Source organism: Halichoerus grypus, chromosome 4 (assembly GCF_964656455.1).
Source record: "Halichoerus grypus chromosome 4, mHalGry1.hap1.1, whole genome shotgun sequence".
Classification (NCBI taxonomy): Eukaryota; Metazoa; Chordata; class Mammalia; order Carnivora; family Phocidae; genus Halichoerus; species Halichoerus grypus.
In genome coordinates, this window is record NC_135715.1 from 109,435,569 (window position 1) to 109,454,462 (window position 18,894).

General features: G+C 35.2%; 1 protein-coding gene across 2 annotated transcripts in view; it reads left to right on the forward strand.

Annotated features, from left to right (window-relative positions):
* ARHGAP15 (Rho GTPase activating protein 15) overlaps window positions 1-18,894 on the forward strand; it is a 599,115-nt gene that overhangs the window by 393,807 nt on the left and 186,414 nt on the right. For both annotated transcript variants that reach the window (XM_036090857.1, XM_036090859.2), the window contains exon 11: window positions 15,793-15,870. In XM_036090857.1, coding sequence (XP_035946750.1) covers window positions 15,793-15,870 — 78 coding nt within the window. The remainder of the gene's footprint in view (window positions 1-15,792; window positions 15,871-18,894) is intronic.

Consider the following 18,894-nt stretch of genomic DNA (forward strand, 5'->3'; position numbering starts at 1 on the left):
AAACAAAGAAAAAATTAGTGTTATCTGTTTAACTAAAACTGTTGGAGATTGCACAGAAATTCTATTTTATGAACAATAACGTCCCTTTTAAAGGTGTTTGAAGTCTCCTCTTGTTTACTATTTCTAACATACCTGCCATATAAGAATGAAAACAGACCTTTCTACTCAAAATCCTGAATCATTTATTGTCATTGTCCCATTTGACAGCATGGTGGGCAGAGGAAATGGTTTTTACTTGTTGAACATTTTCAAATAGTGAATTTGAGTTCCATATTTATAACAGGATATTATAACTAATGTTGAGTTAAAGTTGGAAGGAGTCTGAAATCCTGAAACTGTAAAAAGACAACTACAAACCTGTTAGTGAAATTTGTCACAGGGAAAAAACATGGGTCTGACTAAGGACAACTCCAGGACAGATCAGGATGTATTTTTGGGTTCTCATTTGCTCCCTTCTTCTTCTTTGCTACATTACTCCGTAATGTCCCCTTGAGCACTGTCTGACCTCCAACATCCTCCTCCTGGCAAACCTGCCTCAGGAATATCATTTATATCTTAGCTTGAAGTTCAGACATCCTTAAAACTCCTTTGAGTGTTACCTTGAGTACAGTTGTTTTAAGAGGTAACAACGATTTAGCATTAAATAAATGTCTTTGTCTCCAGAGATCTTTTAGAGTCTTTTCCAAGCACCAGGGAAGAAGGGTTTTATTCTGCTTTGTTCTTTTTGATAAGGCAAAGAAGGGCAAAGGGAGTCATACTGACACCTCTAAAAGCGTGCTATGTTCCCAAGCTTAGTATCTTCCTCCTCTCTAAGGGGTTTGCTTGTAGCGTACTTTGCTCTAAATTTTGGCAAAATAAGGTCATTATTTCCTTTTGATATTATGGCCAATGAATTAATAGAAGTGCATTTGTTTCTGGGTCTAATAGTCTTTGTTAAGGTTTGTTTGAAAACTTGAAAGTAGACTACGTAATCTAGGACCTCATGAGGCTGCCATTGTTCAGGGCTGTTTGTCTCCTGCTGATCAGCCTTAGGCTGTGTTACTTGGGGAGACTTAAGGCCACTACAGGGTTGAGAGGTTTCGGATGGAGCCAGTGTTTTAAAACAGGCAGCTCCACACACAGTGCAGGTGAAGAGGAATGACATGGTGGGAGGAGTCTCCAAGACTGTGTTTTCTGCAGGCATGGGGCAGAAAGGAGAAAGGCCTGATTTGCAGAGATCTCATGATTCCAAGGATGAACAGTGTATGTCTTCACAGAATTTCAGTCTGTAGAGCAAAGCCCTATATGGATTTATATAAGCTCAGCTGTGAACCTCAGTTTAGAGCATTATACTCACCTACATGAAAAAATCATTGTATACGTTGTCTCTGAAGAAATAATTTATTACACTTTTCGCATGATAGAAAATTATTACGATGATAAGAATAAATTATGTTTCAGGATAAAATGTGTTTAGACAGGCTGAAAAATGTTCCTTTCCTCCCCAAAATCTTTAAATACGGTAAGACCATTTTGTACCATTTCCCTGTATCCTGGTATATCTGAAAATAGAAAATCCAGGCAGGGTAAGCGTTTGGATAATGACAACTACCTTGGATTAACTTGAAACCGATAGGGGACACCCACTTCCCCTTTCTGTTTCTTTCCCATTGTGTATCACATTTGCCCTCTTCTTATCCTCTGTCTCTGCCTGTCCCATACCCTACACAAGTGAAGTCTTGTTGTACTTTCTGTCCTTGTACCTGAAGTCTGCTGTCAGGTCAAGACCGAACAGATTAATCTACACTAAAGTGCACATGATTAGTGAGGTTTGATGTGAAATCCTTCCAAGGGATTTAAAGACAAAGGAATAAAATTCTAATTGCATAATTTTAGACATAAGCAAAATTGTATAAAAGGAACACTTTAGGGCAGCGTTTTTATCCCCAAACTCCTGAAAAGATACCCTAAATATAGACTTTGTAATTAATGTTAAGACTAACCTTGGGGACCGATGGTGTAAATTCCAGGTCTCCAAATTGATAATCTTTCATTTCTAACTTCTGCAGCACTTCAAGACTCAGCTAGAGTGAATCATCATGGATTTTCTAATATTCTTAAGATTCAAAATCTGCCAGCCCTTAGGGAAATTGGGGAAATTGGGACACTATTTAAATTTCATACAATGGAAAACATGAGATGTATTTGTAACTTGGCTTCTTACCACTTAGAAAATTACATATATGAGATAGACACTCAATAAATATTATATTAATGAACATCAACATATGTAGCATGTCTTAGTTTAATATACCTTCTTTCTGTGACAACAGATCAGAAAAAAGTGATAGATGCTAAATATGCATATACACACACAAATATTTCAATAAGACTTTTTATGTAGACCTATGTGACAAAATTCTCCAGAAGCAGGAAATCTGGTTTGTATTATACTAGCGCTAGATGAGTTTAAATAAGGGAACAATTGGTATTGGAATGTCTTTTTTTTTTTTTTAAGTCAACAAGTAATGTTTTGAGTAACTAGAGTGTGTGCAATGCTTTACTAGATGGTTAACAGCCCTCAAGTAGTAAAGGAGATAGGTCTCTCCTAAGCCACTAAAAGAGAACTTGCCTTACCTTTCTACTTATGGAGTGATAGTAGAAGTTAAAAAGCCAACCCCAGTGCTAGCTCTGGGGGCCTTTATCTATGCATTTCTTTTTGTACAAGACCTACAGTCATGAATGACAATGGTATACACTGTCCAGGGATAGTTAGAGCTTACAATTAGGGGAAATGATTATGTCTTTTCGGCACTATTCCAGAAAACTTGCATTTGTATTTCCAAACCTGGGTGTGATTTGTCCAAAAATAGAATAGTTTGTAAAATACTTAAATTTTGAGATTTCTATTGTGCCTCATAAAGATTTGGAATCTGATATCATGGGTCTTAAAGCATGTTTCAGATAAATTAGAAATTCACAATAGAGCATTCAAGGACACTCAATAGTTTTATCTTTCAATCTTTTTCAAATGAACCTATAGGAACATAAACCTATATCATAACAAAGAAATGTAATCTATGGCATGATATTTTGGTAATGAAATAAATACCATTATTGGTTTTTGTTTATAATAATATACATACTCTTACATATGCATATATGTATACATATGCACACATACAAAAGAGTCAGAAATATATAAAATAATAAATAAACCAGAATCATTTTTATAATCCCACTGTACAGATAATTACTATTAATAGTATAATGCATAATATATATAATACATATAACATATATTATAGTTATATATAGAGTACTGCATAACATATATATAATATATATAACATATTGCTTAACTGTTTGAGGATATAATGTGAAACTGAATATATATCATAATGTTGTTTCCTTCTAAAGTTGGCTATAGAGCATATACTAACCTGAGGGTATTGCTCAGATGTGTTGCATGTGTGAAAATATTAAAGACTGCAGGTACCATTGTTTACTAACTCATCAATTTGTGTGCAGGATTCACCGTTAGTGCCTGAGAACAATACTAGCTCCATAATATCCGGACTGTGTACTCTGTTCATTGCTATAACTCCATTGCCTAGCACACTCTTTCAATATAATAAGTGCCTAATCAATATGTGTTAAGTGGTATGCAAGGTTGGAGTTCCCCAACTCAAGGTCTTTCCATCCAGAGTATATTGGAATTTGTCTTTCCTTGTGTTTAACCACAATTTAACACAGGTCCATTTGCCAAAAAGGGAGGATTGTGTACTAGCCCCATCTCTCTGTTTAGCAGAAGTATGAACAATACCCACATGATAATCTCTCCAGTATTATCAAAAAGAAAATAATAAGCTTATTGATATTTCCTGAGGAAAGGAAGTTTCATCTTTTCAATCTCATTCACTGTCATGGCCAGGAGCCTCTTCTTTAACTAGAAAAGAGTCTAATGGCAACAGAATTTCTCAGAAGTTTGTCTGTGACCTAAATAGGAAATTTACCGATGGTAGATATACTCAAACAGGTTTGTAGTCTATTTTGCCTTTGTGTCTGGAATTCTGCTTCCCTGCCCCACGTTAGAAGCCACAGCCAGAAGGGCTCCCTCTCACCTGAATGCTTAGCAGAAGCAAGCCATCAAAACCCTCCAGGAAGTGGCTAGCTAAAGGGTCTGAATTAGAGGCACCTCCCCAAAGAAGATCAAAAGTTATGCTCCACCAACACAGAGACACTGAGAAATGGTTGAATGTGTTCTAAATTAAACTGCCCTGGTGGTGAGCAGAGATCTGCCAAAATCTTTCAATTAATCACTTTTACCTTCAGGGCAGAGTTAGGCTGAGAGTATTTCAATAGGTTTTTATTGGAACAGGGTTATTTCAGATATTAAACTATGTTGCACAAAGTAAAAATAATGTTATTTTTAAGTTGCTACTCTTGTTAAATAAAAGTTGGCAAGCAGTCTTGGGGTCTGTATTGTGTCTGTGTATTTGTGTATGTGTGTGGCTTTTTTCTGTGCCGTAAGCCTCATTGATTTAAAAAAGTGAACAGCAATGAATTAGGTGGTAAACATATTCATACAATCATTTTCATTAATAATATGTTATAAATAATAGAAGAAAGGTTTTAAGTGTATAATTCTGTGCGACACAATTGAGATACTTTTTTCCTACATCTTCAGCAGTAAGTTAATTAGAATCACCTGCATTTCCTTGGGTGGACACCAAATGGATTGCAAACAAAAACAGATTAAAATAGCTGCTGGAACTCATGGCATACAGATGACAAGATTCACAAAAAGGACAACGAGGCACTGAAAATGTTCACTTTTCAAACAATTTTAGAGGAAATTTAGCTCTTACAACTTCTCGGTAAAAGCTGCTTGTAAGTGTTTTGCTGAAAGACTAGAACAGCTTTGTTTCTGATCCCTTGATGAGTGAGAGAAATGTTTAAGAAAGATCACTTTACAGAGAGATTCAGGCTGAAATGCGATGACTGTGATTCAAGCCAAGCCAAAAATTACAGTTCAGAATGAAAGGGGAGGGACGTGGTTTGGGAATCCATTTTCCCACATTCCTGAATCTCAATCATCCCAGCCAATGTTTTAAAAAAAGTCCAATGGAAAACAATGAGGTCACTTTGTTTAGATGTTTAAAAAAAATAGAGGGGGGGGGGATTGAAAAGAATGAGAGCAAATATATGAATTTTAAATCAATATCTATTTCAAGTATAATGGGATTAAAGGCTAGACTTTATGTAACTATTTTGACTTCATCACCAAAGGAGCCATTTTTCAGTGTTTTCTTCTTGTTTGTGTTGGTAAGCCTTTTAGTGCATGCCTTTAACTTATGAAAGAGTTTGTTGCTGAAATTTTTAAAAGAAAAAGCATGCAAGGGCATAGTCTACAGATCATTCCTTCCTAAGCTCCAAGCTTTCCTTAGGAATGGCACCTTCAGGAAACTGGCTTTCTTTCATTAAACCTGCTCCACAGATCCCGCTGAGGTGAACACCCAGGGCTGTTTGAAATTCACGTTATGCTAGTGCATTTGCTTGCAAACTACCAGATGATAATGGCTGACCAAATTAGCCTGTTCATTCTTATTACTCCTATTTATTTCAAAGAAACACTCTGAGCAAGTCACAATACCAAAAAATGATTTATTTACATCAGCACGATCACAGCAGAACATAACAATGGAACTCAAACATAAAAGAAACTCAGAGAATGAGATGCGATGAACCAAACACAACCTTCAACTTCAATATCTTCCAGACACATGAAATTTTTCCTCAAGACGAGAGCTCTCACTTAATGATAATCAGAATCATTGGCCAATATTTGTCTCCAAGACTAAGAAAAGAGAGAAAGTAAAGAAAAGAAAGAAAGAAACATGTAAGAGAATTTATCAAAGACTATGTCCAGGTACTTTGCTTTCTAGTTTACAGAAATCATTTCAGTTCATTACCTTTTGTCTTGTCAAATCAAGGACATTGGGTTTTCTAGTGAAGTTTCACAGGCAAAATCAAGGTCTCTTCGGAGATCCTTCTTACCTTGAGATACTTGCAGAATGATTCTAAGATCAATATAATTCTATAAACCATATTTGTGTCTGCCATCCTACAGGCTTCATATTGTTAAGCTTCAAATTCTTAGCTGAGTTTAGACAGATACGTAAGGATCAATGTGTAAGACATGAGGAACCACACATGGGATGCCATCCTTAGACTCTCATTTCATTTTACTAGGTATTAAGGCGGGTACACAAATAAATTCCACCCGTATCACACCAGCATGTTGTAACTTCTTTTCCTTTTGTTTTTATCCTTATTTGCCCGTCAATTAGTATTCTGTACACTTAAAAGCATGATTTTAAAGGCATTTGGCTCACTGGTACATCTAAATGGAATATGAGCTGAATGAAATGTATGGAGGTTATATGCAAAAATAAGCCTAATACATAAAAAGAATTACAGCGAATGGAAACCAAGATCTAGCCCTCAGTACTGATGTGAGTTTTCACAGGACTTTTCATAAACTACTCTCTACTTTTCTGGACTGTGATGGTATGGATGAGCATCTCCAATTCTGACACAGTGAAATATTATGATAAGAACTAAGGAGAAATATAAGGAGAAAATTCTAATAGTGAAAAAAGACAGTGTACATTGAGGAGATTTGCACATTGAGGAGGATGGCTTTTGTGTTTCTGATAACATTTAAAGAATTCAGTGTGATTCTCCTGTACTTCTCAAAGTGTCCAATGTCCGACTTAAAAGGAACTGGCGAGAGATGGGAAACTAATTCAATAAATGGTTTTCCAATTTTTTTCTAACAATGTAACTCTATATAAAAATAACAATAATAATACTTAATAATAGTAGGGGCACCTGGGTGGCTCAGTCGGTTGAGTGCCAGACTCTTGGTTTCTGCTCAGGTCATGATCTCGGGTTGTGGGAGGTGGTGCTCCGAGCTCAGCACAGAGTCAGCTTGAGATTCTCTCTCTCCCTGTGCCCCTCCCCCTGCTGTGCTCTCTAAATACATACATACATACACACATAAAATCTTTAAAAAATAAGAATACTTAAAAGTAAGAAAGTCAGCCATCCCCCACCACCATCCACAAATACTAGTGCCATAGATCTTTTTAAGGTATAAATGGTATAATACAGGACCACCAAGAAACACAACTAGTAAATGCTCTTAACACAGGATATTTTGTCCTTTTCCTCTCCCAATTTTAAGTTTATCTTCTCAGGTGCTCAAATAGGACAAAACTGGTTAAGAGGTCAGGCCTGGGCAAATAGCAAATATGAATGAATGAATGAATGAATGACAAATACATATGTAACTATTTTTGGCTAGGATCCTTAACAATTTTATTTCTTAGGATAACACCTTAAACGATGCGAGTTTGGGGGGGTGGGTGGGAGAGTAAGATTTGATAATGATGCTAACTACACAAGTGTTCAATGAATAGTCTTTGAAGAAAAACCAACATCTCTCCCTCTGATCCAAAATTCTGTGTTTGATACCATTTTGTCCTTAGTCCCATATATTATTTACTTTGTGCTCTTTTAGTTTTAAGACATTAATTTAAATCTGGAATTTGGTCCTTATCTAAAACACTAGCTATATAAACAATATAAAATAATGTCACATTTATCAGCATCACAGGTCGTAAACAGTTTTCTCAGAAATAAAAAAGCAGCCTTCTCTTAGTGACCTCTTTTTCACTCTAACATTTCTTAAAAAATTTTAGCAACAAATATTTATCGCTTTCATATCTTAAGAGGACTAAAATTCTTCTTTTTCCGATGAATCTACTCCAAAATATCTGGTAGATGAAAAACTCATTTCATTCAGACATAAGTCATTGAAAAAAGACTGTTACCCAAATCAATCAAACAAACATAGTGAAGAAAAGTTAAAGATAATGTATAGACTTGTCAAATCACTATGTGGTGCACCTGAAATTAATATAACATTGTATGTCAACTATACTTCAATAATCAAAATTAAACTAATTAAAAGTAAGTATTTTGTTATGATATTAAAAAGAAAAACTTACTGTGACAATTGTCTCTATAAGATTTTATAGCAGAGATACAAGGAAGGTAGGAGAAAATATCAAAATGAGATGAAAATGTAAAAGGAAGGGCAGAAAGGGTTCATGAAACAAATGGAAGAGAAAAAATAAAACAATCACAGTAATAAGGGGAACATTTGAGAAATCATAAGTGATAATAGAATTTCTATAAATACAAAAAAAAGGACAGGAGTGAGAGAAATAAGAGGAAATGAGGGGTATACTTATCCTGGACCCTGGGATTACATTATGAATATTTAAAATATTTACGTGTCTCATATTAGAATTAGAGACACGTAAATATTTTAAATATTCATAATGTAATCCCAGGTTATTTATATCCCATATGCCAACAGAGAAGATTATTATACAGCCAGTTATCTTCACAATCTAATGAAACTTTTGTTTTCAGCATTAAAAAGTCTATCTTTATGAAAAACAATGCAGGGCCCCATACAAGCTGGCATACTGAAAAAAACATGTCTGATTCTTCTTCCTCAAAAAATCCCGATGAAATAATAGAAAAGATATGTTGAAAAAGAAAAAAGTAATAATGTCGCTGAAAACAAAAAAGGTGCCATCAGCCAACCAGAAATAGAAATTCCAGGAAGACAGAAAGCAGATGGGATCAAACAAGTGGAGAAATTAGAGCAGAAGAAACGCCATTCCCAGACACAATAATTAGGCACAATTCTTTCCAGGGATGTTCTAGAGAATATCTAAACTTGGAGTTGAACAAAAAGAGTAGAAATTGGCAAGAGGATAATAAATAAATGATTCACTACATATCAGATCTAATATCTGGGACACCTGGGCCCCTGTCTATGTATCCTGTACCAAGCAAGCACCTGCAACAGCTGCTGGAGCCTGAGAACAAGTTCTACAAAAACAGAGGAGAGGCTGCTGGCATCTGAGGAAGAAGGCAGTGGAGAATAAGGTAACTCAGACACAGAGTTAGAGAGCTTTGTCCAGGAGCAGGACAGTTCAAGTATTCCTTATCCAAAATAAGGTCCTCCCTCCTTTGGTAATTGAAGAACTACTAGCTTACTGTCTACTCACCCTTTCATCCTACAAGAAACCCTCATTTAGTCTCCCCATATAAGATTGAAGCCAATTGGAGGAAAAAAGATGTGTGCAAATACAAAAATACCCATGACCCACCATATATTCTAATTAATTTGCTCTTTCAATCATAAGGGCAATCTGATATTGGAACAGCATCCATCTTAAAGTAGTTTCAGATGGAAAAGAGACAATAGAGGGAAGGATATATCAAGAAAATAATATAAGAAACTTTTCTGATTGAAAGGGTCTAGATGTAGACACATCTGAATAAAATTTTACTTCTACAAGTTTAAAGGGAAAAATCTTTTTTAAAAATCCCGAAAGAAAAAGCAATTGACCTACAAAGCATCAATGATCAATTTAATAATAGACTTAACAGCAGAAATGCTAGAAAATAATGAAACATTTTTTCCAAGTTAGAAAAGCAAAAGTTTATGAGGCTCAAACAAGTATTTAAATCAACAATTCATTATGAAGCAAAATAAAACAGTCATTGAGATGGAAGAAATACAAAAATTTACCAATCACATACTTTTATGAAAACAAAACTCTTAAAAATAAATCCAAGAGAGAGTCACAGTGGAGCCCAAGTAGTTCACTGTGACCTTGAGTTGCACTGTCCAATATGGTAGTCACAAAGTTACATTATTTAAAATTAAGTAAAATAAAAATTCAATTGCACTAACCACATTTCAAGCACTCAGCAGTCAGCCAAATGTGTCCAGGGGCAACTGGCTTGAACAGGTAGATAGAACATTTCCATCATCACAGGAAGTTCTTTTGGGCAGTGCTTAATTTGAGGAAATGAAGGAACGTATGAAAGAAAACACATCAGGCCTTGACTTTTGGGAGAGCTCCTTTGTGAAGCAAAATTTTAGTGTTGAACTCAATCACCCTCCTTTTTTTTTTTTTTTTTTTTTAGTAACAGTTAATATTGAATTATAGGTAAGTGACAAAATATTTATAGAGAATAAAATAAAATAATCTAAACTCTGAGAATACAAGCAATAACGTAAAGGATAAAATTGGAACTATGAGGGAGAGAAGGGGAAGGAAGAGGAAATGCACTAAGTTTCTTATTTTTCTGTAGCACAGAGGTAATTTGACTTAAGAAATAGAAATAAGCCAACGTAACTAATAAGAACAGAGAGAGTATAGAGGAACTATGCACTAAACTCATTATCTTTTCTAACAGGGAGTCAAAAAATACCATTCAACGTTAAATTAATAAACAGAAATATGACACATCAGCATAAAATGAGTAACAACAAAAAGAACTACAACTGAATTGTTAGCAATGGTTATCTTTGGATAGCAGGATGGGATAGATATAATATTTTTGTATAATATTTTGTGTGGTTTAATTTTCATTTTTGCCCAAGAAGTATATTTGCCTCTATAGTAAAAAAAAATCTATTCAAAATGGTTATTATAAAGTCATAAAGTTAATATGTAGAAAAATCTTCTTGTTTGACAATCAGAATCATGTCAAGTATTTCCTAAGTTAATCATTCTTCAAGGATGGACATCTCACAAGAAGTTATTAATAGTTAAATAAAGCCAGCAAATAGATGCAGCATAAATACCAGCCACTGAGACAGAGTAGGAATTAAATTTACAGTTTCAGATTATATCCTATTCTCTCAGTCATTGAATTTAAAGTGTGAGAACAAATAAGTTGGTGATAGAAAGTTGGAGACACTCAATTTAGGGGAGGAGGAATAGGTCTGAAAGGCACATTAACTTCCCCTCATGTTCAGATCTAAACTCAAGCAGGACCTTCAGAAGGACCAAGAAAGAAATGTGCAGCTCTTTGGGGGCATTTGGGTGTTCCCATGCTCGTTGGTTTTTGCCAGAGGGAAAAGCCAGAAGACCAAAGAATTGCGAGAATGACTCTTCTTGCGGTAGCTCTGGCCTCCTAGGAATTAGGAAGTGCTGTAAATCTCAGGAGAGGGGTTGTTTGTACAAAATTCCCAGCCCACAATTCAGACTCCAGGGGTTCAGATGCATTTTGTTATGTTCCAGAAAAACAAGCAAGCTTTTGGGGCACACCTCTCAACCAGGCTCAAATTCTACATCTTCGTGGTTTGCCCATCATTCAAGCTACCAAGAATGCTACCTAATCCACAGTTTGCAACTATTTTTAACAGGCTCATCTGCATTGTTAAAAACTGCCTGTATTTTGGCAGATAAGCTAGTCAACTCTGGAAACAGTGCTGGTCTCTTAGATTTCTTTTTGGAAAGTGTCTAAGATTTATAGCGGGAATTACTCATGACAGCTGCATTCTTTCCACTGGGTTTAGACCACCATTTGGTCTAATAACTCCTAATTGTGTGTCTATCCTAGTCTAAGCTTCTTCAGAAGAAAAGGTGGGGGCTAGCGGAGAGAGACTTCTGAAAGTCTCCTATAGCAATGCCCAGTGATTTCTGTCAATGGTAAACACTATTTTGAAACTTTAGATGGTCAGCTGATGATGAACAAATAAATGACCTTTCAGTGAACATGGATTTCTTCAGAGAATTTTTCATTACTGCCATTGATGCCAGTTTGTTAAAAAAAAAAAAAAAGAAAAAGAAAATGACTTAGTTTCACCGTGTTCCCAAAGTATTTTTAGCTTAACAAGAAAAGTTGTTCTCAGCATCCAGTCATGGTATTTTCTTGAAAGAAGTACCTTTCAAAGTGATTTTTCTCCAAATTTCACCAAAGCACAGCATGGGTACCTTGAAGACATTGCACATTTAAAAATCATAAGAGGTCTAATTATATTTCCAAAATAAGTAGTTTCCAATTCAGCAAGGATAATGTGGTCATGAAAAGGATGTCCAAATCCACCAATTTACATTGGTTTGGTTTGGCATGACTTTCAAAGTTCTTGGAGCAAAAAGAGGATGGCACGTGAATCATTGCAATTTGGGTCATAATTCCTAGGACTTTGGGTTTGCCACTCTGTGAGGCATTCAGGGGAAGACTAATCAACTTCAAGACTGTACCTATATAATTTATCACTGCTAAAATTCACTGATATGTTCCAGATTATTTTGCAAAATGTCATGCCCTCCTTTTTAATATGTACTTTGTCATTTTCACTCTATTTACGTAATTTAGAAAGTATGATAGTAGGGCAGCATAAGCCATTTGAAGCAGGAGCCCTAATGCCAGAGACTGTTATCCTTCACAAGATATATGGTGTTGATATCTCTGAATCCAAAGGGCTTGGAAGTTGTGTCAAGTTAGATTCAAATTGCATCTAATATGTTTTGCTTTACTCCCTCTTACTTTCTGGTTTCTATCTTAAGCCACAAAGCAGTTTCTCTGCTGTGACTTAGTTCCATAACCACAGTGGTGGCACTGGTCTGAGTTACGCTCCCTGTCTCCATCCCCAGCCCTCCCTCCTTTTATCCCACAAGAAAACTGGGTTATTAATTTAGGATGAGGCTGCTTTGTTTAAACAGTATAGTGTTTTCCAATTGCTCAAGCGTAATATATCCAACCCATACTGCTCTTTCAAGTGTTTTTGATTACCCAACTTAAAAAAAAAAAAAAGACAAAGAAAAAACTTCTACTGAAATTTATGAAACACCAAGTGTGTGTGTGTGTGTGGGGGGGGGTACTTCTTATGTTGTAACTTTAAATTTCTAGAAAAGGAAAAGAAAGTTTTCGATCCTGGGTAATTTCAGTAATTGAAATTCAGTTTACAACTCTAGACAACGTATGCATTTACAATAACCTATAAAATAATTAGAAAAGAAAGAGTCCCAGCTTCAAAATAGAAATGTGCTTGATTTTGTACCTTGAATAAAGAGATATGCATATAAAGTAAAACTTAAGTAAAGTCCTTATTTGCGATAAAAATTCATTGACATTCAAGTAACATCATTTACTATTGACCTCTGATAAGGGTCCAACTAATTAGCAAAACAAAAATTGATTTTAAAAAGAATTAGATAGCAAATTTTCTTGTTTGTATTGTAATAGATTTTAAACAACATTTCACCTTGAATCATTATTTTAAATAGGGCTAATTTAACCAATTCTATAAAAATCATATTAAGATTTCTCACTTGGAGAATGTAGGTCTGCATATTACATCAATGTTTCTATTTACTAAAATATCCTCTTTCTCACATTCTTTCAAAGAAACTGGTAATTCATGGGAAAATACCAGACCACTTTCATTTGGTGAAATTTTGTCTGTTTGTGATGGCAAGCAGGCTGACATTATTCACCAACCATGGTTTTGAATGACCTTTACCTAGTTCCAATTACAAAACTATTACCAAAGACCCCAAACTTGCCACCAGAAAAATTTTTCTACAGATAATATGGAGCCACTGAAGGTGATTTTAAAGAATTCCAAAATATTTTCCCTAATAGCTACATGTTCAGAAAAAAATAAGTATAACCCCAAGAGGAAATATTTTGAAAGGGACATACTTACTTGGGAGTTTTAATATTTCTAAAATCTATCATATTATTTAAAATTTTTAGGGTAAATCTAGGTACCAAACACTAGCTAATGACAAAGCAAGTAAAGTAATGGGTAATAAATTATAAAGTTCTGGATATAATGTATATACTGAAAGCCAAAATGGTCACATACTAAACCTAGGAGTTACCTATTAGAAAAATTTTAATCAGGATTAGTGTTACATTTCAGTTGTCAGATGCACATTGTACTTAAAAGCAAACACACTGGAGTAACTTTTGATTAATGGAGCTATTTTGTGCATTAGGACGAAATAATATATGTGATTTTTATGAATATATGATGTGTCTTAGACACTCATATACACTAAAAGGTGTCCAACCTCATCTTAATTCCTCACAAATTCACAATTCTCATGAAGGGACAGAGACAGTGATTTATTATTAGATTATTCTAGAACTAATAATTGGTTATCCTTCACAAGATATATGGTGTTGATATCTCTGAATCCAAAGGGCTCAGACCAATTAATACATTTGCTAACAACTATTCCATTTTATTGATATTATTCCAAATTGCTCTGTAGTTTATCACATGGAAGGGTAAAAATCATGGAGATGAATAGTAGGGCAGAGAGGATTTATAGGGGAGGGAAAATACTTTGTATCATTCTATAATGATGGATACGTGTCATTATGTATTTGTCCACACCCACAGAATGTACACCACCAAAATGAACCATAATGCAACAATAAACATTGATTATAATGTATCAATGTAGGTTCCTCAATTGTGAAAATGTATCACCCTAGTGGGGGGTGCTGATAATGGAGGAGGCTATGCGTCTATGAGGGACAGGAAGCATATGGGAAATCTCTGTACCTTCCCTTCAATTTTGCTATAAACTAAAACTGCTCTGAAAAAATAAAATATTAAAAATAGTGAATGATTATTTTGAATTATACCATCAATGCCAGTGTTGCAAGTTATGTTATTCTACCCTAAACTATTGATGAAATATTTTGCACAATGGCAGAAGTGTTCCTACTATAAAGAGCTTTACAAAGCCCTTATTCTGTTATATTATGACAATAATTTCTACCAACTCATTTAATACGTATGATTGTGAATTACAATGTTTAATCTTGGTGCTATGCCATTTTCATAAATAGCTGAGATAGTTGGATGGTAACCTCATCCTTGGCCTCTCTGAGGGCCTGGACACATCAAGGAATATACACTCTTGACATTAAAATTATGTTATCCACATTCCTTAGGGACAATAATAGTGTTTCAGTAAGTGTTTCTCTTTCTATTTTCCTGTTTCCTCAATTTTCAATAACTTGGTCATGGAAATAACTAGATGCTATAAATAGATGTGTGGAAAACAAGTGGTTGATCGTCCAAATCCACTGCCAGGATAAGTTATTTTGAATTATAGATGACCAGTTTTAAAATACTCTGAAACTAATTTCAGCATTTTGTCACTTTTTTCTTTATTATCCCTCCATAAGAGAGTACCCCCATTACCTGTAATATACTAGAGATTATCAAACTATTTATACATCTGGAATAGAATTTTCTTCTGTAGTTTAAAATAATTAGACCAATGCATGCTATGTTATAGGATTACAAGAAAAAAGAGAATGGAATTGAATGGGATGGGATGAAACGGGATGGGATGAAACAGGACGGGGCTGAATGGAATAGAATAGAATGGAATGGAATGGAATGGAATGGAATAGAATAGAATAGAATAGAATAGAATAGAATAGAATAGAATAGAATAGAATAAGAAAGGAAAGGAGGGAGAGAAGGAGGAAAGTAGGAAGGAAGGAGATCCCACAAATGCCTTGGGTTGTTTTCTGTCCAGAAAGGGGCAATAATATATAAGTGAAGGTTTTTCTCCTACCTACCACCAGTTTAATTCCTGTATTGGGACTAAATCTTAACTATAGTGTGAAATCCAATGCTACCTATTACTCTTCTATGATTAAACTAGATTCAAATTTGTTGATGATTGACTATGACTGAATTTCTGATTAGTTTGTTGAAATTAAACTATTGAAGATTGCTTGGTTTAGAACATAGAAATTTGTCTTCTCTCTGAGGAAGGGATATTTGGCATTGATTTACTATTACCTTCCTTCCCACATTTAATTTTTTTTCTTTTACCATCTCAGTTCTTTTATGAGCAAATATAAAACATGCCCTTTTATTTTCAGGTCTAGATGTTGACGGAATATACCGAGTTAGTGGCAATCTGGCAACAATACAGAAGTTAAGATTTATTGTCAACCAAGGTAAGTGATTTCTTCACTTCATTTTTTTCAGTAGTTTCATCTCTAGCAATACAGACTCTGTGCTGTATGTTTTATGAATCTATAATGATGAAAGTTTTGAAGGGAGCAAGAGAAAGTTGAAGAAATGAAACAATTATCACCAGAGAAGTAAGAGATAGCCAGTTTACTTGGAGATTAATAGACTAGAGAGAGGAACAAACTAACAGTTTATGTGAAATAAATAATTAGTGGAATATGACAAACTGAAAATGAAAAAAGAATAATAAGAGGGTAAAAGAAAGAAAAATAGCCTAGCTTTGAAAAGTGTTACTGGCATATAGTAGACACTGAATGCATGTGGATAAATAATTGAATAAATGAATGATTGAAACATAAAGGTCAAAATCACAGATGTTAGAAAAATATGTAATAGGTAAGAGAATTAAAAATTAGGAAATACATATATCATCAAAGAATTACAAATTAAAACAATAATGCGAGGGGTGCCTGGGTGGCCCAGTCGTTAAGCGTCTGCCTTAGGCTCAGGTCATGATCCCAGGGTCCTGGGATCGAGCCCCACATCGGGCTCCCTGCTCCACGGGAAGCCTGCTTCTCCCTCTCCCACTCCCCCTGCTTGTGTTCTCTCTCTCGCTGTGTCTCTCTCTGTCAAATAAATAAATAAAATCTTAAAAAAACAAACAAACAAATAAAAAACAATAATGCGATACTACTAAACACCTATTAGGATGGCCAAAAGCTAAGCCACCGGCAGCCACAAATGCTGACAAGGATGTGGAGCAACAAGGAATTCCCATCCACCGCTGGTTGAAATGCAGAATGGTACTGGAACTTTCAAAGAGTTTGGTAGGTTCTTAGGAAAACATATTTATACCATACTATCCAGCAATTGTGCTCCTTGATTGTGTTCACACAAAAACCTGTGCACAAATATTTCCAGCCACTTTATTCATAATTGATAAAGCTTGAAAGCAGCCAAGATGTCTATCAATAGGTAAATGGGTAAAAAAAACTGTGGCCCATACATGTGATGGAATATTATTCAGTGATAAAAAGAAATGAGCTCTCAAGTTACCAAAAGACTTGGAGGACTCTTAAATGTATATTGCTAAGTGAAAGAAGCCAGCTTGAAAAGGCTTTGTACTGCGTTATTCCAAATAATATTCTGGAAAAGGGAAAACTATGGAGACAGTAAAAGATCAGTGGTAGCAAAGGATCTGGGGGGAGATGGGGATGAACCAATAAGCACAGGGGATTTTTAGGGCCATGTAACTATTCTGTTTGATATTATAATGGTGGATAAATGTCAGTATACATTTGTCAAATCTATGTAATATACGACGCTAAGAGTGAACCTTAATGTAAACTATAGACTTTAGTTAATAACAATGTATCAATATTGGTTCATCAATTGTAACAAATGTACCACACTAATAAAAAATGTTAAAAATAGGGGAATTGTGTGTTGGCGTAGGGGGTTGAAGGGGTATATGGGAACTCTATATTTTCCATTCAGTTTTTCTGTAAACCTGAAACTTTTCTTTAAAAAACTATGAATTTTAAAAAATAAAAATAAAAAATAGGAAATATTCTAGAAAACAAGCAGACTAAAACATCTTAAGTTGGTTAGGATAGAATACTGGTTGAAATATCTGTCTCTGCAACAATCTCTGTACATCTTAAAAGGTAGGACTGGAATCATCTTTGTCTCTTACCCCATTAACCGACAGTAGCCCTAGGGTGTGCATAAACAGAGGTTTTAATTAATATTTGTTGAATAATGTGTGTGTGTTGCAAATAGGAAAAATATTAATACTGAGAAGCATTAAATCCCCCAACAGTTTAATTTGGGTTGAACTACCCTTTTAAGTGTTGACTGCAATACTTCTAGCCAGTGGACACATGATTTTTATTTCTGAGAATCTTTATAACTGAGAATCTCCTCAGCTCTTTTTGCTCACTATATGAACCTTTATGTTTCACAATTACTCTTCCTTCCAAGGCAAAAACAGAAACAAAAACAAACAAAATAATTACAAAAAAGTAAAAAATAAAGCAGCCCCCTCCCCCCAGAACTTAGCTTTACTTCATCTATTCCTATTGGCCCCACTGGACTGAACCAGAATGCCCCCTCTGTGAGTAAAAACTGGATAAAATAGGCCCAGCCTCATTTTCGTTCCTGCTTATAACCAGCTAAAATCATTCTTTTAATATATTTCATACTGAAGCCATATCCTGATTGGGATTCTAGACAGCTGGGCAACACATTTCTTCTACAAAGAAGAAATCTCAAAACAGAAGCCATGCTAGAAACAAACACTAGTTGCATTTCCTGCCTTTAAAAAAAATTATGCTCAGCAGTTTGAAAAGGCAAAAAAAAATCTGCAATGAAAATATGAAATCTGTCCATCTCATCTTTTGCAATCCAGACTTCAGCGTCCTCTGAGGCTGTGTAACTGCTCATGTTTCCACGAGAGTTGACAATGTAAAGCTGGACAGAGGCCTGAGTTGGTATCTGGTAGCACAGAATTGTCAGTAAACTGTCTCCCTGGTTTATAGCACTGTCACAATGCGGCATGCTCAACACAAATTATGCTACATTAGGACCTCTGATACTGGCGATTTCGTCCAAGTTGTGTTGTGGAGTTTTTTGAATTAGATGATAAAAGAATGCATATACCGGCCTGTCTCAAATTTTGCTAATCAGATTATCCTTTGAATGAAATCTCTGGAGTGGACCCATAACTTTGGTGCTGACACCATACCTTCCCCTCCATCTGCACACTGGTCTCTAACAGCAGAGCTGACTTAGGAGAGAAGCAGTGCTGGGTACAGAGAGGCTGACTGTGTACACTGTAGCCTCCCCTTTGTGCCTGTGCGTGTGTGAGTGTGTGTGTGTGTGTGTGTGTGTGTGTGCACGTGCGCACGTGCATGCAATGAAATAAAATGGCAATGAGTGATAGATAATTCCACAAAAAGCATAAAGCGACATGTGAATGCAATACATTCTTTTTTGTTTTCAAAGAT